At 49.7% G+C, this 21,702-nt stretch overlaps 1 protein-coding gene across 16 annotated transcripts in view; it reads right to left on the reverse strand.

The window, feature by feature from the left end:
- The window catches only part of PYROXD2 (pyridine nucleotide-disulphide oxidoreductase domain 2), a 32,417-nt gene extending 12,139 nt beyond the window's left edge, over nt 1-20,278 (reverse strand). The window contains exons 1-6 of one of the 16 annotated variants that reach the window (XM_063710394.1): nt 19,696-20,260; nt 15,431-15,534; nt 12,484-12,577; nt 11,799-11,872; nt 4,318-4,473; nt 1,571-1,724 (exon numbers count right to left, since the gene is read on the reverse strand). In XM_063710394.1, the coding sequence (XP_063566464.1) occupies nt 1,571-1,724; nt 4,318-4,473; nt 11,799-11,872; nt 12,484-12,577; nt 15,431-15,534; nt 19,696-20,011 (898 nt within the window). In that variant the 5' untranslated portion in view covers nt 20,012-20,260. Of the gene's footprint in view, nt 1-1,570; nt 1,725-4,317; nt 4,474-7,251; nt 7,639-7,778; nt 8,615-11,798; nt 11,873-12,483; nt 12,578-15,430; nt 15,535-19,695 lie in introns of those variants that run through there. The other 15 variants (XM_063710397.1, XM_063710396.1, XM_063710398.1 and 12 more) reach the window with 15 other exon arrangements.
- Between the last annotated feature and the right edge of the window lie 1,424 nt (nt 20,279-21,702).

The raw sequence follows: 21,702 nt of genomic DNA on the forward strand, positions 1-21,702 counted from the left end.
AAGCAGTTAGCATTATTTTTGGAAAATTTTAAACTTGTACCTTATTCCCTTGTTTCGAACTCTGGAAGGCCCATATCCTGGGAGATGGCTGGCATGGCTGATCCATTCCTATGACCCTGATTCAGACCATTTCAGAAAGAAACTAGGCTTTAAGGCCTTCAGGGTAGAAATCATGGTCTCTAGCCTTACAGCCCCTGGGCCTAGCTTAGTGTCTGGCATGTAGCAGTTGCTCAATAAATGTTTTTTGCCTGTTTTTCACACAGAGCTCCTTGGACTGGTTATCTGAGAGGCAGTGTCTACTTTTTGCATTTGTAATAGATTCCACTGGCTCCATACTCTTTGCAATGTATAAGTCTGCAGTGCCTCCCAACCCACCACAACTTGGTTAACCTGCCCGGCTCCTTGGCTCTGGGCTCATCCATGTGATTTGGCCAGCCAGTGGAATGTTTGCCGATGTGACACAAACCCAGAACTGAAACAGGCCTGTACATTGGGGCATGCCCTCTGTGCTTGTGCCACTGATGTGAAAAGTCCACACCCAGATCAGCATGTGCTTCTACAAGGAGGACGAGAGGTACCTGGAGCAGAGCTGCCTCCACTGAGCTGCTGCAGACACAAACACATGCCTGAGACCAAACCAGATAAGCTGAGCCAGCTGGAATCAGCTGAACCACGAAGACATGTGGGAAACAAATGATGTTTTTTTCTAGGATATAGAGGTTAAACTGGTCTGTATACCCTCAAGGAGGGTAGAAAATAACAGCACACTTAATGAGCCTTCCATTCGCATACTCATGGCAGACATTACTAATTGATCACAGAACTTCTCCTTGCTGAGCCCAAATCTAGCATTCTTCCTGTATGGGGGCAGCTCTTCAAATCTCTTGGCCCCTATATCTTATTCTAGCCACAGCCATGATGCTGAGCTCCAAGCAGGCTTTGATCAGCTTCATACAGGCAACTCCACAGCAACTCACTTCAGTCCTGAAAAGTGAGCCTCTCTACTTCTTCCCTAGGGCTTCTCTGGCACCAGGGCAGGGCACTCATGGGAACCTACTTGGCACCCACAGATGCACAGCCCAGAAGTATGGGAGTCAATGCCCTGTGAGGCAACCCTTGGCCAATGGGAGATAGAACCCAATGGATAAATATTTCCCTTTCCATCTCCCGAGAAGGTTCCTCAAATGCTTTTCATAAGGCTTCCCAGAGGGCCCACACAGGTCCAGCATCTTGTCACCCACAGTGCTGGCTAGTGCGATCACACACTCTGGTATTGACTCTTTCTCTGTCCACTTTCACCCCAACTTTCTGCTATTTTTGTGCCTTGGGGTCACCCTTCTGAATGAACTACCCACGCATATGCCTTGGTCTCAGGCTCTATTTTAAAGGCATATCAGCCTAAGATGCTCTCAACAAAGTGCTCCAGGCTGCCCCTAATTGATCGCAGCATGTTAACTGATCCCAGCTGGCAGGCGCCATGGAGGTTCAGGCTTGTGTCTAGGCATCGAGACAATGGGCTCACCTCCTTGAAGGTCACTCATCATGCCCTGGTGCCTGCACTTGGACTTACCTGCCTTCAGCAGGGGCTTGAGGGTGGAGAGCGATCTCATCCTTTGCAGCAAGGAGCCATGCTGGAAGGCCGCAATGTCCACGGGGGCCGCATCCAGCAGAGGGTCAATGGCTAATGCCAAGCGATGCATGAACTCCTCATATTTGGGAAAGGCCTGGAACAGAGCTCTGCATTAAGGCCCCACTGTCCACATCCCTGCCCTCCATGCTGTCCCCAGATGGCCTGTCACCCCCCACAGCTTGACGGTTCCTCAGGCCTCATTCCCCGCTGTGGCCCAGCTTGGCTCTGTTGAGCTCCCCCAGTTCCAGGTCTCTGGGTTAACATCAACACCAGGAAGAGTGCATGGGGTGGGGTGGTGGTGGTCAGGAGACCCTGGGCAATAGGAGAGTCACTGGGAGTGGTGACAGGGACAAGGAGCTAATGCTGGCTAACACAAAGTGTCACCCACAGAAAACTGGCAACAATCCTAGGGTGTGGTCTCTGCGATAAACCATGAAACCACTTAGAAGTTTCCTCCTTCTGTCCTTTCTTCTTTTTTTTTTTTTGAGATGGAGTCTTGCTCTGTGACCCAGGCTGGAGTGCAGTGGTGCGATCTCGGCTCACTGCAACCTCTGCCTCCCAGGTTCAAGTGATTCTCCTGCCTCAGCCTCCTGAGTAGCTGGGATTATAGGCACCTGCCACCACGCCCGGCTAATTTTTGTATTTTTAGTAGAGACGGAGTTTCACCATGTTGGCCAGGCTGGTCAAGAACTTCTGACCTCAAGTGATCCGCCTGCCTCGGCCTCTCAAAGTGCTGGGATTACAGGCGTGAGCCGCCGCACTAGCCTGTCCTTCTGTCCTTTCCTATATTATTGGTAGAAGTTAGACCTCTTTGCCTGTATTCTTTTCCAGTCCGTAGGTCGTCTCCCATGCCGTCTCATCACCTGCAGTCACAGAAGCCTGCCTCCTCTCACCCCACAAGCTCCCATGTCAGAATCCACTTTCGAAAGCCTGGTTTCTGACACCCACCCTCCTTTCCCTGGAAGGCACAGGAGCAGTGATAGAAGCCTGTGCTACTGGAGGCCCTACCTGACTCTTCTTAGCCCTGGACTTTGAATTTTGGTCCATCTCTACCCATGGATATACCCATGGCATTTTAATAAGTGTTACATAAAGAAAAGTTCCATGTTAAAATACATTTGAGAAGTCTTAGTAAAAATGAAGTTAAACAGCTTTCTCTAAGCAGGCCTTTAATATGACAGCATGGAAAGACAAAACCAGAAATCAAGCTCCTCACTTTCCACAATGGGAAATGGGCACTTGCCTCCAGCGTGCGTGGTCGCTAGCAGGTAGGGCCACAGCTAGTGTCCTGCAGGCCCGGGGACCTGGCCTTGTGCAGAATGCCCTCAAGTGCCTCTGAGATGGGTAGGATTTGGACGAGAGGATGCAGGTGGTGGTCTCCAATCTGCTGCACAAAAGAACCACCAAAGAAGCACTTTTAAAAAAGCTAAGCTCCTCAGGCCGGGTGTGGTGGTTCATGCCTGTAATCCTAGCACTTTGGGAGGTGGAGGTGGGAGGATTGCTTGAGCTCAAGAGTTCCAGACCAGCCTGGGCAACATAGTGAGACTTTTGTCTCTACAAAAAAAGTAAAAATAACTTAGCTGGGCATGGTGGTGAATGCCTGTAATCCCAGCTACTCAGGTGGCTGAGGCAGGAGGATTGCTTGAACCCGGGAGGCAGAGGTTACAGTGAGCCAAGATCACACCACTGCACTCCAGCCTGGGCAACAGAGTGAGACCCTGTCTCAAAAACAAATAAAATAAAATAACAAAATAAAAGGCTAAGCTCCTCAGGTGATTCTGATCATCAGCCAGGTTTGAAAACTGCTGGTGGAAGAGACATGTAGGCTGTGTGTCTGTGGTTCTCTAAGTTTTACCCAGCAATAGATTAACACAACAAAAGCAATGTACATGGGTTCTACTAACCTAGGTTCTTCTTATAAAAATGTCTCCACTGAGATATGATTTAATGCTACACCTCAGCTTATATCCAGGCTTGGTACAAAATGGCCATTCAAATAATCTTTCTATATCCACAGAACCAACTGTGGCAGGGCCCTTACGGAACTCAGTGGCTCATCTAGACAAGGCCACCCAGCAGGTTCCTAGAATGCAGTTCCAAGGGAAAAAAGTGCATTCTCCATCCGACATGTGTTCATCCTGTCACCAGACCTGCACACCATCATGGACACTTTGTTGCCTTGGGCAGCCAGGAGGGAGCCTTGGGATGCCACATTGAATGAATATTTAGAACTCTCCTGTCCTAAGTTCCTGATTCAGTTTATTTTATCCTTAATTTTCTCTGATCTTCCCTCTTCCTCCTTTTTGGCTTTCATGTGCTTTAATGTAGACAAACACCTGGAACTCTGACTGAAAGCTGGAGGGGCATGAAGCACACGCCAGTGTAAGAACGTGCCAGTGCATTTCCTCTTGAACTCAGCAGGCACAGCCCCTCTGACAGTGGCCCCATACTGAACACACGCAGGTGAGCAGGCCTCCCAGTCCACTGGTCTTAATCAGCATCCTCCACCCGCTTCTCTTCGCAGTGCCTGAGATCAAGAGCTGCCACCAACTGGAGCCCTCCTAGGAACGTGCGGTGGCCTGGCCCAGTGCCCATGGCCTTTGAACAATTGTTCTAGGACAATCCAACCAGGCCCACCTCTAGGCTGCTGAGGGAGCAGGAGCTCAGTCACTGGTCGCCTTCCCTACCTGGGCATCCTTCTGGGAGAACTGGGCGATCTGCTTCTTGTTTTCTGCCATGTCTGTGCCCAGCAGAAGGCACCTGGGCACCTTGCTGCCTGCACCCTCTTCCAGCATGGGGGTGAAGGAGTAGGGGTTTCGAAGATGAAGCCTCAGCCCATGTTTCTGCAAAACACAAATAGCATGGGCCACATATTAATGGCTCTGTGGTCTCTGCCCATCATCTTTCTCCGATTATGTTTGTGTGACCATTTAGGTACCTGTGTGTAGGTTCCCAAGTGCATGGTCCTGGTGTCTGTTTTTTAAATATAAGTTTATAAAAAGCCCTCTTGCCCAAGTACCCTATGGTAGACGATACTGTATCACATCACAGTACACTATACCATTCTACACCATACCATACATACCACACATACCATGCCATACACCATGCCATGCCATGCCACATCATACCATACCACACTACATCATATCACACCACACACACCATGTCATACCACACCCTACCACACCATATGATACCATACCATGCCATATCACACCACACTACGCCATGCCATGTCATACCACATCACAGCATGGCAAACTCATTCCATGCCAGGGACTGTACTAGGGTTTACAACGGTTACCTCACAATAACTTTGTAAGTACAGTCTTGCATCACTTAACGATGGGGATATGTTCTGAGAAATGCATTGCTAGACAATTTCATCATAGTTTGAGCATCACAGAGTGTACCTACACAAAACTAGATCTGATAGCCTACCACACATAGGCTGTGGGGTGTAGCCTATTGCTGCAAACCTGCACAGAATGTTACTGCACTGAATACTGGAGGCAACTGTAATCCAATGGTATTTGGGTATCTAAACATGTCTAGGCTGGGCACAGTGGCTCATGACTGTAATCCCAGCACTTTGGGAGTCCAAGGCGGGCAGATCAGCTGAGGTCAGGAGTTCGAGACCAGCCTGGCCAATATGGTGAAACCCCGTCTCTACTAAGAATACAAAAATTAGCCAGGCATGGTGGCACGCACCTGTAGTCCCAACTACTCGGAAGGCTGAGGCAGAAGAATTGCTCGAACCTGGAAGGCAGAGGTTGCAGTGAGGCAAGATTGCCGCCACTGCACTCCAGCCTGGGTGACAAAGCGAGACTCTGTCTCAAAAAAAAAAAAAAAACCAAACATAGAAAAGGTACATTAAGAATATGGCATAAAAGGTAAGAAAAATGATACTGTATAGAGCCCTCATGATGAATGGAGCCTACAGGACTGGAAGTTGCTCTGGGCGAGTGAGTGGTGAGTGACTGAAGGCCCAGCACGTTGCTGTACACTACTGCACACTTTATAAATACAGTACACGTAGGCTACACCACATTTATTAAAAAATTTTCTTCAGTAAGTTAGCTTACTGCAAACTTTCAAACTTTATAAACATTTTAATTTTTAAAACCTTTTTGATTCTCTTAAAAAGACACTTGGCTTAAAGCACAAACATTGTACAGCTATATAAAATATTTTCTTTATATCCTCATTCTATAAGCTTTTTTCTGTTTTTAAAATTTTTTATTTTTATTTTTTACTTTATAACCTTTTTTTGCTAAAAAGTAAAATGCAAACACACACGTCAGCCTAGGCCTACACGGGGTCAGGATCATCAATGTCACTGACTTCCACCTCTACATCCTGCCCCACTGCAGGGTCTTCAGGGACAGTAACACGTGGCACTGTCATCTCCTAGAGAGCAATGCCTTCTGCTGGATACCTCCTGACAGACCTGCCTGAGGCTGTTTGACAGTGAATTTTTTAAATAAGGAAAAGGAATACTCTCTAAAATAATAATAAAAGTATAGTATAATAAATACATTAGCCAGTGACAAAGTCATTTACTATCAAGTATTATGTACTGTATATAATTATATGTACTAGACTTTTTGACAGCTGGCCACACAGTAGGCTTATCACCACAAACACATGAATAATATGTTGCACTGCAACTATGACATCACTAGGGGACGGGAATTTTTTCAGCTCCATTGTAAGCTTATGGGACCACCACTGTATATAGTCTATCGTTGACCAACATGGGGGCACATGGCTGTCTTATTATCCTCATTGTACAAAAGCAACACGAGAGGCTCATAGGAGTTAAATAATTTGTCCCAGGTCACTTTAGGAGGTAGGTCTGGGTTTCAAAACCACAGCTCTGTAACTGCAAAGCCCCAGCTCTCAGCACCGGTCTGTAACTGCCCCACTTCAGAAATAAATAATTAAATTTAGAAAGACACAATCAAGCAATGGTTATGTGAAAATCTATACTTACAAGGTAGATAAATTATTCACATCAGAACATTTTATTTACTTTGCAGACTCATTTACTCCAGGGTCACTTTAAATGGAAGTTTCTTTGATGCATTTAAAATATGATTTGATTTACAAATATTTGATTAGCACACAGAATTTTCCAAGAGCACATCCACTTCTTCAAAGCAGGCACAGATAAAACAAAAGGGGCCTGTGCTGCCTCCAGTTTCTGCTGTCGAGAGGCTTCCTTCTCCAGATCCGTGGCCTGCAACCTCACGACTCGAGGTCTTGGCTGGAATGCCACCTTATCAGCCAGGCCTCCCCCACACTCCCTGCCCCCCTCACCCTGCAATATTTTTCTCCAAAGCACTTGTCACCACATGGCTAATCACATATTTAGTGTTTTCATTGTCTCCCCAAGTAGAATGTAAGCCCTGTGAAGTCAGGGGCATTGTCTGTTTTGTTCACCCCTGTACCCTCCGCATGTAGACACAGTGTAGTTAATAAGCATTCCGTCGACTCTGAATAAATGAATGCTACGTTGCAGACAAGGTATGGCCCCAGAGGAGAGAAATGAGATCTGAGAGTAGACGTTTTAGAAAAGCACGAGGAAACCAAAAACAGGCTTTTCCAACAATTACCGCTGGAGTTGCTCCACACTGGAGATGCTCCAGGCGGGCAAGCTCGCCGCAGCTCTGGACACTCTGTGGAGATTTCCGATGCTGGCGGGGGCCGGGGCCAGGAGACGGCTGGGGTCCCTCCTATCCCTAAGATGGAGGAGACATTCTTTATTCTAAGCTAGAGAAACTTCCAGCTCCGTTCTTCTTAATGTAGTAAACTCACTCATACCCAGGAGGCATCCTTAGTCTCTCTCCTGGTCATCCTTGACATCCCATCCGCTGCCTCCAGAATCTGCGCGCGTCTCTCCAAGCCGCCATTTTGGGAACCGCTGCAGCGGCGGCCTCGTGGTCCACATGCGACCCCCTCCTGTTTCCGCCGAGTCCTCACCAGCCAGCAGGTGGGCTGACCTTTGTAAAGTCACAAATCCTAGCAGTGAACTTCCTGATCACACACCTCACTGGCTTCTCGCTGCACTTGGATAAAATGCAGTCCCACCCCTCCCACCCCAATCTGGTGCTCTCTGCCTGTCTGCTCTGTCCACACTGACCTGCCCTCTGCTCACGCCTGCCTGGGTGGGTCCTTCTCTTCTTCCCTCTGACTGGAGACTGCTTAGATGTCCACATGGCTGCTGCTGGTGACCTCTTGGTACTTGAATACCAGCTCAAATGTCACCTCCTTGAGGAAGATGTCCTTCCTGGTCACCATCTAAGCTGGAATCTCCACTCTGTTTCTCTAATGCTGCCTTCTTTTCTTTTCTTCTTGGCACTCTCCCTGAAGTTCTCTGCCTAAGAGCAGTGTCCTTGCCTTCCTAGTTCACTGCTGTACACCCAAGGGCTTCTCTCAGTGCCTGGCACATAGCAGGTGCTCAGAAACATGGACTGAATGAACGAATAAACCCTCCAAATCAGGGACCTAAGAGGAATCCAAAAGTTATTTTAAGTATAACTAATTGACTATGAATCACTTTTCATTTGATTCATAATGAAATCTAAATGGAGGCTCTTCTAAATGGAGGCTCTGTCATTCTTAATGGTGTTAAATCAAATTTAGCTTAAAGCTGCCTCCTTAAATACTTTAAGCCCAACCTAAAGGTTTCTCTGTTCATAGTGAACTATAACCTAGAAGGAGGCGTAAACAGACTGTAACCTACTCCTGTGTCAATCGCCGAGTTTTGGCCAATCAAAGGGGACCAAGTGTTCAAACCGCGTTCAAATAAGGCAAACACTGAGCTGTAACCAATCCAGCTGTTTCTGTACCTCAGTTCCATTTTCTGTACATCACTTTTCACTTTCTGTCTATAAATCTTCTTCTACCATGGAGCTGTGCTGGAGACTGTGAGCATACTCCAGCTCGGGAGCCTGATTCATTTATGAATCATTCTTTGCCCAATTAAACTCTATTAAATTTAATTTAGTGAAGGTTTTTCTTTTAACAATAGTTTTAATTATGTGGAGTCTGAATGAGAAGGGGAATGTTAAATAACCATCAGATTATATCCACAAGATTTGTTCGGATTATGAAGCTTTTTTCTTAAAAAACAGAAAAAAAAAAACCAAAAAAACAAAATGAAAGCAAACCCTTCTTTTATTTACCCCATGAGAGTTCTCAGCATGCACAGTCATCCTGGGTGGAAATTGTTGGAAAGGGTGTGTGTGTGTGTGAAGGGTGTATCTGTGTGTGTGTCTAAAGGACCAGAGATACAAGAGATTTAAAGGGTGTGCTTCTCAAAGTTATGTTCTGGGGGCCTCCTCTTTCAGAATGACCTGAGAATGCCATAAAAACGACCGTTTCTGGGCCCCACCACTGCCACAGAATCAGACTTGTGAGCAAGAACCCCTGGGGTTTCCCCAGCAGTTTCCCCAGCAGTTTCCCAGGTCATACTTTGTGGCCCTGCAAATTAGAGCCCTACCTTAGAGAGATTTCCAGGAGAAAAGCAAGAGCAAAATGAATAAGGCTGAGTGAGACCCAGAAGGTCAGTGAGGGAGGGGAGGGAGGATGGGATTGCCTCTGGCAATGAGGTCAAGGCTGGCCCAGGGGGCGATGGGGAAGGTGGCTTATGGCTGAAGGGGATGAAAAGCCCCCCTCCACACCCCCTTCTCCGCCAGTGCAAAGGCTCTGCCCTTCCAGCCTGGATTCCATCATCCAGCGTGGGGCCGCTGCAAAAGCAAACTCATTTACTAGGTGGATGGAACCGGGAGGTGATCCAAGTCAGTGCTCGCATTGACAGCTGTGGAAACTAACACCCAGGAAGGGGAGGCAGGCCCTGGTGGGGACCACAGCGGGTCAGTGGAGGGTGCTTTGGCTCAAGGAGGGGAGGAGGGGCGGTGGTGCCAAAGCCAAGCCTCTCACTTTAGTTGAGGGCTCACTCTAATTGGATGCAGCCTTATAAATGGCAGGGTGGGTGAGTAGTCTCCAGCCATGGGTCTTTCTGGAGCCTCAGTTTTCTCAAGTGCCAAATGGGGGTAATAATAATAGCGACAAGTACTGAGCCCTCTGTGCACCAGGCACTGTGCTGATGTGGCCTTAGGAGGCAGCTGCTGTTACTATTCCCTCTTACAGATGAGGAAAAGAAGGCACCACGTGGTGAAATCACGCAGCTGGTGAGCTGTGGAGCAGGGAGGCAGACGCAGCCGGCCGGTTTCCAGCAGCTCCAGTCTCAGCCTCTGTGCACACCCCGCTGGAGCTGCCAGGGGCACTCTATCACCACGTTCACCACAAAGTACAAAGAGCTAGAGACGTGTGAGTCTGGGTGGTATCAGTACCAAGAGGCCTGAGCACATCACAGCTCAAGAACAAGGAGTAGGAGACAGTCAGGCCTTGGCTTGAATTCTCCATCACTTTCTAGCTGTGTGAATTTAACCCCTGAACTTTAGTTCCCTGATTATAACATGGCTCTTGACTTACAGGTAAGGATCAATTGAGATAGAACATTAAAGGTCATAGCCCAAGATGTGATGCTGGTAAAATAAACGCTCTCCATTATAGTTTTGGAAAGACAATATTCCTAGAAGGAGTTTAGTTGTCCTCCTGTCAATGCCCTCCAGGCTGTCAATGTCCTGTTAAAACAAGGTGCTCCAGATGGGGTGAGTCCTGCGTATCACACAACAGGACTGCTTTCTCCCTGCTCTGAGCTCCGTACTCTTATTAATGCAGCCCAAGGCAGAGGTTAAAGCATCTACTCAATTCACTTGGGAGCTTCTAGTTCAAGGAACACTATGACAAATACCATTTCAAATAAGTAACGTTTTTTAAAGAAAGAGAATAATCAAGTGAAAATGTCCATTCTGTGATTCTTAGTCTCTTAAATCAGGTTTGCCAAAAGGAGGGTCCCTGCTCCCCAACATCTGCCACTATGAATAAGTGGTGCATTTATAAACTGCCTGCTGCTATGGTCTGCTCTGGACTGGAGACCAGCGATCCATCCCCAGGCCTGGCTAGATTTCATCCAGTCCTGGTACCAGGATGCACATACTCTGTTTCAGTGGCTTGAAGAACTCTCTACATGAACCAGTTAGAGCAGCCAAAGAGCTGTGAACAACAGCTGGACATCTTACTAGTTTAAAATTTTGAATTTAGAGCAAAGATGGCACCAACGTGGCCGGGTGCGGTGGCTCACGCCTGTTAATCCCAGCACTTTGGGAGGCTGATGCAGGTGGATCACGAGATCAGGAGATCAAGACCATCCCGGCTAACACGGTGAAACCCCATCTCTACTAAAAATACAAAAAATTTCCCTGGCGTGGTGGCAGCGCCTATAGTCCCAGCTACTCGGGAGGCTGAGGCAGGAGAATGGCATGAACCCGGGAGGAGGAGCTTGCAGTGAGCCGAGATCGCGCCACTGTACTCCAGCCTGGGTGACAGAGCCAGACTCCGTCTCAAAAAAAAAAAAAAAAAAAGGATGGCACCAACGTGAGTGGCAGCTGCAGATGGCACCAAGAACCCTTTTCTCTGAGTGGTGAGTGACAGTGGCACTAAGCAGGTAGAAGCCAATCAGCCTCAAGAATGTGGCGACGCTGTTTATAAGACAGTGGGGGTGAAGGAAGGTGAAAGGGTGGGGGGCAGGGTTGGGCCAGGTTGTGGACAAAGGTCAGCAGACTAAGAGAGGCAAACAGCGCCAGATGAGACTCCCAGGAACCTTCCAAAAAGCCCGGGAGCCAGAAAAGTCCCCAGGCCCCACTTCCTGCTCCAGCTGCCAAGAGAGGGAAGCAGCTCTCAAGTTCAATGAGGGCAGAAATCGGGCTCATGTCCCAAGGCAGCTGTAAGCTCAGGCGCCCAAGGCTTCAGATAGGTGTCCCACATGGGCCTGAGGGTGACAAAGCTCATTCTTCAAAAGAAGCCTGATTTTTGGATGAAATTTCCCACTTTTCAAGACACTACATGGACGAGACAAAACCCATCTGTGGGAATGCAGCAGGGAGACCACGTGGGATACACAAGACTTGGGTGGAAGAGGGAGCCCTCAGGGGTGGGCATCACCTCGGGCACAGAACAGGGACCCGACACCCAGGTTGGGAAGATGGAACTGCCTCCTCCCTCCGTGCAATCGGGCCGGCGGGGGGGGCCCTACCTTCAGCTCCAGATCAGTGTAAATCTGCGGCCTCAGCAGGCTGAGCAGGTAGGATGCGCGGGAGAACTTAAACCCTGAAACCGAATCCAATGAAGACTGTCACCAGGGGTCACCAGGGATGAGGACCGTCACCAGGGGTCACCAGGGATGAGGACCGTCACCAGGGGTCACCAGGGATGAGGACCGTCACCAGGGTCACCAGGGATGAAGACCGTCACCAGGGTCACCAGGGATGAAGACCGTCACCAGGGGTCAGCAGGGATGGAGACCGTCACCAGGGGTCAGCAGGGATGGAGACCGTCACCAGGGGTCACCAGGGATGAGGACCGTCACCAGGGGTCACTAGGGATGAGGACTGTCACCAGGGGTCAGCAGGGATGAAGACCCTCACCAGAGTCACAGGGATGGAGACCGTCACCAGGGGTCACCAGGGATGGAGACCGTCACCCGGGGTCACCAGGGATGGAGACCGTCACCTGGGGTCACCAGGGATGGAGACCGTCACCAGGGGTCAGCAGGGATGGAGATCGTCACCAGGGGTCAGCAGGGATGGAGATGGTCAGCAGGGATGGAGATTGTCAGCAGGGTTCAGCAGGGATGAAGACTGTCACCCGGGGTCACCAGGGATGAAGTCTGTCACCCGGAGTCACTGCCCTCCACTCCCCCATGCCACATCAGAGCTCACCTGGGATGATCTCCTCAGTGACAGCTGCACCCCCGATCACATGGCGCCTCTCGAAGATGGCGGTGTTCACCCCCAGTCTCTGCAGGTACGCTGCCTGGGAAGTGGGGCAGCACACGGGGCCCTCCCTTTATCCCTCTGAAATGTCAGGGCTCCCTCGGGCTGACCCGCAGACTAAGGTCCTCACTATAGGCCAGTATGGCCCACACCCCATGGCCTCCCTGCCCCGCTCATGCTGTTCCTGCCTCTGGGAATGCCCTTCCCCGTGCTTCCCTTTCCACCCTCGTCTTTTCTAGATGTCCTCTAAGATCCGACAGGCCTGCTCCCGCCCCTCCACTTCCCAACTGAAGGTGGTCTTCCCTCCTTAGAGACCTGGTGCCTCGGGGACTCACGCTGCTTCCTGCCACCCTGCCCTGGGATGTCGCTCTCCTCCAGGCAGGGAGCAAGCCTCATTTCTCCTACAAGCGCAGCACAGTGAAGTGGAACTTGTGAATGCTGACCCTTCCACCCAGGTTCAGCCCCTCGTTCTCTCTCTGCTGCTGCAGCCTCAGTACCTGATCCGTCTGGCCTCAGTTTGTTCACATGCAAAAATGGGGCTGATGAAAATAGTCCCGGCTTTACCCACTTCATAAGGCTGCTGTGAAGATTAACTGAGCTGGTTCCTAGACAGGGCTTTAAGTGGTCCCTGGCACAGAGAATGTACTCAGTAAATGAAGCAGTTCATAGCAGAGCTTTATTTTGGGAGAACAAATGATGCAAGGATTTCTATTAATTTTTTTCTAGCACTTAGTGGAAAAATCAATAAATATTTGTTGAACCAAACTGGTCGTGAATCTACCGATCTAAAATGCTGGCCCTGTGACCACAGGAATGGTGCCATGCAAAAGTCGGACTTTTCAAAAAGCTCACTTGGCAGCTATTATGTGCCAGAAGCAGTGAGTACATTGTCTTGTTTAATTTTTCCCACCAGCCAAGAGGTAGGTACTATGATTCTCCCATTTTACAGATGAGAAAACTGAGGCCCAATGAGGTTAACAGCTTGCCTCAGGCTCACAGAGCTGATGAGTAGAGGTGTTGGGAATTGAAACTAGACAGCGTGAAACCAGCATCTATCCCCCTAACATAACCTCCTATCATAACCTACTGAGAAAGAAACAGCAGCTGTCACTCAGTGGCTGAGGCCTGGCACGCAAGGTGAGCTGCGTCATTCTCCTATTACACAGGAACGATCTCACAGATTGACAACCTCAAATAAGGTTTCTATGAGACTATGATAAAACGAGGCAAGCACAAACAAAAGCAATGTCTCTGTGCCATCCAGAAAATACCGAACACCCCTCTTGGCTGAAATGAGTGACTGCTACTTCTTTATCAATTACTGCTCTCTGCACACTCGTCTCTCCTCCCCACAGATCAGATTTCTTGAGCTGCCCAGTTGCAGGGCTGTCCCTCCTTCCTGACAGTATCTAATCTATGGCAACCCCTATTTTCGTAGGCCTTCCCTCAAATCACCAAAGCTCAAATCCTGTGCTAGGTTCTTTCTAACACCTTCCTACTGAGGCAACCCGAGGTTCCCCTGATGTGAGTTCCCTCGCTGCAAAGAGCAAGAAACCAAACTAGACTAACTACAAGTGTGTTCCTGGTGGGCTTTGGGCGAAGGGCGTGGAGGCCAGCCTTCCTTGGCCTGGAAACTTCCAGTAATAACAGCCACCATTTGGGCAAGGCTGCATGTGGCAGGTCCTAGCAGCAAATGATCTATTACCTTCACAGCAGCTCTGTGAGGGCAGGTGCCATTGTTCCATTTTACCGTGACTCGGAGAGGCTAAGTGACACCTTAACCTTCACAAAGTGGCAGAGCTGGGAGATGAATCTTTGTTTATATTAATATAAAATCAGGCCGGGCGTAGTGGTTCACGCCTGTAATCTCAGCACTTTCAGAGGCTGAGGCAGGCGGGTCACCTGAGATCAGGAGTTTGAGATCAGCCTGGCCAACATGGCAAAACCCCGTCTCTACTAAAAATACAAAAATTAGCCAGGCATGATGGCGGCTGCCTGCAATCCCAGCTACTCAGGAGGTTGAGGCAGGAGAATTGCTTGAACCCGGGAAGTAGAGGTTGCAGTGAGCCGAGATCATGCCATTGCACTCCAGCCTGGGTGACAAGAGCAAAACTCCATCTCAAAAAAAATTAAAATAAAATAAAATCAATGTTTTAAATTACTGATCCATTGAGTTACAAAATGCCCCACGTAAAATGTTCAAGTAAAACTTAGACATCAGGCAAAGTATCAAGGTTTAACATCAGTCCGTTAGCACACCCACAGTTTCCCCCTATATTGATGTTCTAGAGCTGCTGCTGCTTCAAGAAGATGTTCCACATTTGTTTTGTGGCCTTGAATGCCTGCTGTGGCCTCCTGGAGGTATCTGGACTCAGGTTACAGAAGCATAAGCTAAGGATAGCTCTGGGATACCCAGCTCAGTTTGGGATCTTGAAGTCAGTTGTGTTGGGGACAGGGCACAGGCCCTTCTGCTAGACTGAGCTCCTCAATGTCTCCAGGGCACACTTTGGCCACATAGCAGCTATGTACTCCAAGGTGGTACCTGGCCTGGACCTGGCTGGGAACACAGGGCTCTAGACACAAGGGCTGTCTATGATCTGGAGTCAAGGGCCCCCACCCCGCCCCAGGTGCCCAATCCCCTGGTTCCCACCTGCTCCCATGCTATGTTGGTTACATGCTTCCCCGCCTTGTCAGCTTGTTTCTGGAAGCTCCCTGACTCCCTTACAGGCCATGGGGAAACCACCTTTCCCCATCAGGGGAAGGGGAGGAAAGGAGCCTGTGATGTCCTCAGCTGGCTGCAGATGAGCATTCGACCCAGCCCCCAGTCAGTGCTGGAGAGCAGAGAGCATCGACTAGGCTGCCTTTTCCTTCTCTCTCAAGGCCCTTATCCCACCTGCTTCTTCACACTCCTTCCCAGGCTGCTGAGAGCCACACGCCCAGGGGCCAGTGAAGTGGGATCAAGTGGGGAGGTACTCACAGCCACCAGTCCGTTGTGTCCTGCAACAAAACGGGACAGGGAAGGAAAGCACCACTGGTCAGCGGGCGGGCAGACAGACAGTCCTTGAGGAATGTGCTCCCCGCTGCCCGTCCCCATGCCATGAAGATCCTTGGTGACCCTCCCCTCCCCTTCCCGCACTCAGATGTTGGAACAGCATCTAGTTCAACTCCATGAAACACCAGATCTTCAAGGAGTCAGAAGACCCTGGTTCTTGCCCTGGCTGGAAAAGTCCTGCTCCCCTGGCTTGGTCAGGGGCTCTGCTGGAGTGAGGTGCTCATGAGAGCATCGCCAGGGCTTCCATCGCTTGGGAGGCGCAAGTGATGGTGTCTGAGAGAGCAGCACGGTTGAGTTGGCAAGCAGGAGAAGCAATGGGTGGCTGGCATGCTGGTGCGCCAACGTCCCGTCTCGCATGGCAGCATCAGCATCCAGGGGAGTGCTGGTCATGTAGGTAGTTGCTGTCAAGCGCGGCTTGTTTTGTCCACGTGTGGTTCACAATCGGCACAGTGGTGCCCTAGAAGGCTTTATTCACATGGGTTTTTTTTTTTGCCAATCCCCAGTGTTCCAAAAATAAAACATGAACAGTTCAACATGAAGTAAACGTGCACAGCTTCAACATGTGCTGGAGTGACTAGCTGTGCTTCAGGGTGCCTTGAGCTGAGAGGCCTGAATTTGGCTTTGGCATCTCACGTTCCACACCAAGCCCCTGGGTAGCAAGTGCCTCTCCAGCTCTGATAAGCTCAGAATCACCTGGGAGGATGTATAAATGTCGACTCCCACAGACCCCCTTCCCAGGAGTCTGTTCAGCAGGTGTTTCACAGAACCAAAAGTTTCATGAGCTAAAATTAACTCTTACCATATGAGAAGCATGTGAGAAGCTAGTTGGTTACAGTTCATCTTAAAAAGTGCTGGTTGACATACTCTTTATTTGTATGGGCTTTTGAAAATGTTCATAAGAAAGTTTAAACAATGTGCCAGTGGGACTCATGAACAGATGGAATCTGTCTCTCAAAGACATGCAGCAAACTAAAGGCAGACAGTCCTGGGCTCAGCCCAGCCTCTGCTGTTTGCCAGGGCATGACCTCAGAGAGTCATCAGCTGCCCTGAGCCTTGAGTTTCTTCATATGGGGAACAGAGGGTGCCAGGGACCCTGCAGTGTGGCAAGGATGAGATAAATGGGAGCTATTGGTCTTTTAATTGGTGCTGATGATCGATCTTGGAAAACTCATAGTTTTCCAGGCAACTGGGTCCAGTTCAATCATGGCACACCTCAAATGAGTAAGGTCAAGGATCCAAAGCACAAGACCCCCTCCCAGTGCCCACCCTCAAGTCCTGGCTGAGCCCTCCTTGGCTTCTGGTGACACCTCTGTTCCCTTGAAGAGGACTTCAGCTGCGGGCTCTGCTAATCCCCAGACCTGCCTCAGGGGCCCCATAGCAGGCGCCTGGGCCCTTGAGGAGCTGCTCTGGGCGTGGGCTCTGCAGCTGCCTGCATCAGGCAGTGTTGGTTGGGTGGATGTGCTGACTGACCTCTGGGAGTCACCTCCCGCCCTCAGAATGCTGGTCACCAGGTATGGGCCAGGAATCTCCATTTTAACAAGCCCCTCAGTCACTCTCAGGCACATTTAGTCAAATGACTAAATGAGATTCATCTTCAAGGTGGCGGCCAGGTGCCAGTGTGCCTTCAGGGACTCAGAGGTAACCCTTGTCTCAGAAGATGACATTCTGTTCCTCACTGAGGCCCAAGATGCCTTTAAACCAGGCTTTATGGTATGTTTAGCAACTAAAGAAATCATGTCAAGGAAAAGCTCACACACTGAGACTCACTCGCACTTGTAGGCAAGTCACCAAGGCAGCTGGTGACCTAAAGTCAACCTTCCCCATTAGGAGACAGCAGGGTAAGCTGTGGCCGAGCACAGAAGGAGGCAGGGGGCTTCTCTGAGGCTAAGTGAGGTGCTGGAGATGGCTCCCACCAGCCCGGGGAGTTTGTGAGCCGGCTGTCAAACAGCCATTGATATAAACTAAATTATATAAGCTTACAATTAAATAAATTAAAAACAAAGGTAACAAATACTCAAAACACACTACCTCCTATTTGTTTTACTACATTTGACTGTTGCCCATGCCCTGGCAGTCACTGGCTTCTATGTACATATCTGCATGGTGGACACACTATACACTGTTACTCATGCCCTGGCAGTCACTGGCCTCTATGTACGTATCTGCATGGTGGACACACTATACACTGTTGCCCATGCCCTGGCAGTCACTGGCCTCTGTACATATCTGCATGGTGGACACACTATACAATGATGTGCTACTGGGTATCTCTCCTCAATCACATTGAGCAACCTCATCTTGGTAATAGAAAAGGCTATGGTGGGAGTATTTACACCACTGTCATCAGCAAATATTACACAGAAGGGCTGAATTTATTTTTTGTGGTCAGGCTTAAGAAAGTGATGGGAAAATGCTAATAATGCAGATTAAACCTAACAGCGTTAGCTGTTATAGCATGAATAAATAGCACAAAAATTGAAGGAAATATTCTAGTATTAGAACAATATTATCTTATTTGAGTAACATCATTCCTGTCATTTAAAGAAGGAGGCCGGGCGCAGTGGTTCACACCTGTAATCCCAGGCCTTTGGGAGGCTGAGGCGGGTGGATCACAAGGCCAGGAGTTTGAGATCAGCCTCGCCAACATGGTGAAACCCCGTCTCTACTAAAAATACAAAAATTAGCCAGGCGTGGTGGTGGGTGCCTGTAGTCCCAGCTACTCGGGAGGCTGAGGCAAGAGAATTGCTTGAACCCAGCAGGCGGAGGTTGCAGTGAGCCGAGATTGCGCCACTGCACTCCAGCCTGGGCAACAGAGCAAGACTCCATCTCAATAAATGAATAAATAAATAAAATAAAAATAAATTTTAAAAAATAAAGGAGTAAGGTTGGGACATAAATCTTTGTTGTTTCGTTTCACGATCATCCTACTCTTTACAGAAAATATGGAGCACCATTCTCTTTGGAGCTACCCTTATTTGTCATTTGCAACTATAGGTTGGCTACTGAGTTTGGCAAAATCAAAGAAAGCCTTTGGTAAGAATCACTTGGGTAGACTGCATTTAAATTGAGAGTATTGTATCTTTATTTGTAAAATTGTGTGCAGTGTATCTTTTATTTCAATATTTAAAATAAGCATGTGTATATGTGTATATATATGTATGTAAATATACACATATGTGTGTATATTTACATATATATATACATGTACACAAACACATACATCACACATTTTTCCCTGGAGAGGTGAGTGTTGAGTATCTACCAGCTCGCAACTGCTCTAGTACATATGAAAATGAAGGCATGCCCTCAAAGCTGCATGTTGAGTGCCATCTGCTTTCGGTCCCCTCATTATCTCTGTATAGACCTAGTTGGCAATCATGCATTTGGGGCCCTCTGCAAGTGTGAAAGGAAGGCACTAAGGAAAGACCACCTGGTCCTGGGCCTGCCTCTTCCCCTAGCACCCAGTAGACTGTGATACTCTGAGCCCAGGGGTTGGCAAAGTGTGGCAGGATCACTGCAGATCCCCAAATGTCCCAGAGCTGCAAGGCAATGGGGTCCATCTCCTCTGCAGACACGCAGTAGGAACTCTGGGACTCAGTTCTGTTTTATCCTAACTGGCCTTTATGAAATGACTGCAGTTTCTTGTGACGAGGAGTGGCCTCAGTGGTGAGGTAGTGGTGACCAGAACTCAAGGCACTGAGGGCGCGGGGTGCTGGATTTCACTTGTCTGTTGGCCCAGGGCTCTTTCCAACCCTTACAAACCATAGGCTGAGAATGTGGTGGAAACTAGGTCACTTTGCAAGAGATATAGGGAAAACCCTGAGCTCACCTAGTCTTCCTGTCATTCTCCATGGGAAGATCCAAGCCCAGAGAAGGCAAGCATTTGCCCCAGGCCACACAGCAGAGCCAGCACCAGAATCCCAGATGCCTGCCTGCCAGACGGAAGGGCTTTCCATTGCAGCCGCTGCTAGCGTATACACTTCTGGCTGGGTTATGCCAGAGGAGAGAGCAGTGGGGCTTGGCTCCCCCTCCCCCTCCCCACCAAGCTCTGAGCAGGGCTGCCTTCCCGCCCCTCAGCTCTGGCCCGGCCTGCTTTACCACTTTACCTGCTCCTATCACCACCGCATCATACTCAGGCTTCAGACCTCCCCTGGCTTCCGTGTGAGCTCGTCTCCAAGCCGGGAAGGGAGAGGCGGCCACAGCCTTGCAGAGACCTCGGCCACTTGCAGCCATTTCTGCCCCAGGCCGGGCCTTGCTAGGCAGGGAGTTTGCTAGCGATTGGCTTTTGTGCTGCCCTAGGCACGGGGTGGAGCAGGGAGGAAGCAGGAAGAGGAGGAGCTGCAGTCCCCCTCCAGGCCCCCTCCACCATGCATTCTTGGCTACAGGCCAGCCTCCTGCTGCCCTGGGGCTGTGCTGGGCCATCGGGAGTGTTGCCTATTAACCAGGCGGTGTCACCTCCAGGATGCAGGGGATAATGGCAAAACTGATAATCCACTGGGGTTCCTATGTCAGGCTGGCATTGTGCTGAACCCTGTAGGCAAAACTCCCCATTTTACAGATGAGGGCGCTGAGGCTGCGGGGTTAGGGAATGAGTGGTGGAGGCAGAGCGGAGCTCGAAAGGGCCCTCTCCTCCCCTGTGCATCTACCTTCTCAGTCAGAACTGAAACGCCTGGGATGGCAAGTGCTCGTGTCAGACTCTGCTCCAACTCCATGCTGAGTCTGCCAGTGCAGAGTGGTGATGCCTCCACGTCCACAGGAGGCGCCCAGGGCGGAAATCTAGCGTCACCACGACCAGGGCCTTCAGACACCACAGAGGCGGCTGTGTCTGTCGCTGAGGAGCACTGGAGTCCTCTCCTAAATGCTCAAACACACCCCTCAACGAGGGCTTAGGGGCAAGTTCACTGTCTGTAATTCTCTGGGTTTTTTTTTATTTTGAAGGCCTGGCCATTTCTCCTCTTTTGGCACCTTGCCCATTTTCCAAGAATCCCCAAGGATTCGAGGTCACATCTGTAAATACCTCCAGCTAAAGTTCTTTCTGACCCTCCCTTAGGCCTGCCTTGAATTAGGAGCCCCTTTGTTCTCTGCCCATTACTCAGCAGAGTGTTCCCCTAGGAGGAAAAAACCCCTTGGAGCGGAGAGTTCCTGCGCTGCTCTGATATCGCAGTGTGACGGAAACCTGCTATTGGTAACGAATCTCAGAACTGGGAGAGTATGTGGAGATGATCCTAAGAGGGGGTTCCCAGGACCCCTCCACACACCATGGACAGTTACCCCGCATGTGAGCATCTCTGCTAAGATCTGATTCAGGATGTTCACTCCTGTGTTATTTATTATATAGAAAGATCAAGGGGACTGGTTAAACTAGACATATCACATCCAGCGCTGCTAAAAACTAAAGGGAAATAGTAGGTGACAAAAGCAGGGGTCCTGAACAGTGGTGGGCTCAGAGGATTGGAGTTTTTTCCTTTATGTTTTTCTGTATTTTCCACAATCCATGCTTTTCATTGCCATTCCATCAGATGATGTTAAGGAGGAACACAGATCCAGTCACCTGAGGGGATACTTCCTCACTGCCACCTTCTCAGGGTTTAGACCAACATGTGGGTTCTAGTTCCCCCAGTCCCAAAGCTGTTCCCTGCAAGGAAGAGATCAGTCTTTGAGCAAATTTTGGCTCAAGACTGAAGACACAGAAGGCGAGGCTCCTGCACGCACAGCACGCAGCCATCTGATCCTGTGCTGCAGTGGACGCTGACTTTCGCCACGCCGTCCTCTCTGGCCCAGCACCGGCCTCCTGGCCTCAGAGGAGCAGACACTCCCAGTCCCAGGGCTCTCAGGGTCTCTTGTCCCTGGGTCCATTCTGGGACAGGAACTTCTCAGTTGGAAGAGAGGGGCTGTACCCCTCGGGTGGTGGTTCTCAATCCAGGGCACACCACAGAAGCTTTGAAAGACATCAAAGCCTGGGCTCCACGGCCGCCAAGGGAATCCAAATCTCTGGGACAGGGCCAGGGGCTTGAGAACCCCAGCCCTAGGGCAGACGCCAGCCAAGCATGAAGGGGCTGGGACTTAGCAAGGGCTTATCAGCACTGACAGAAGGGTCTAGAAGCACTAGCATG

Source organism: Gorilla gorilla, chromosome 8 (genome assembly GCF_029281585.2).
Source record: "Gorilla gorilla gorilla isolate KB3781 chromosome 8, NHGRI_mGorGor1-v2.1_pri, whole genome shotgun sequence".
NCBI classification, from domain to species: domain Eukaryota; kingdom Metazoa; phylum Chordata; class Mammalia; order Primates; family Hominidae; genus Gorilla; species Gorilla gorilla.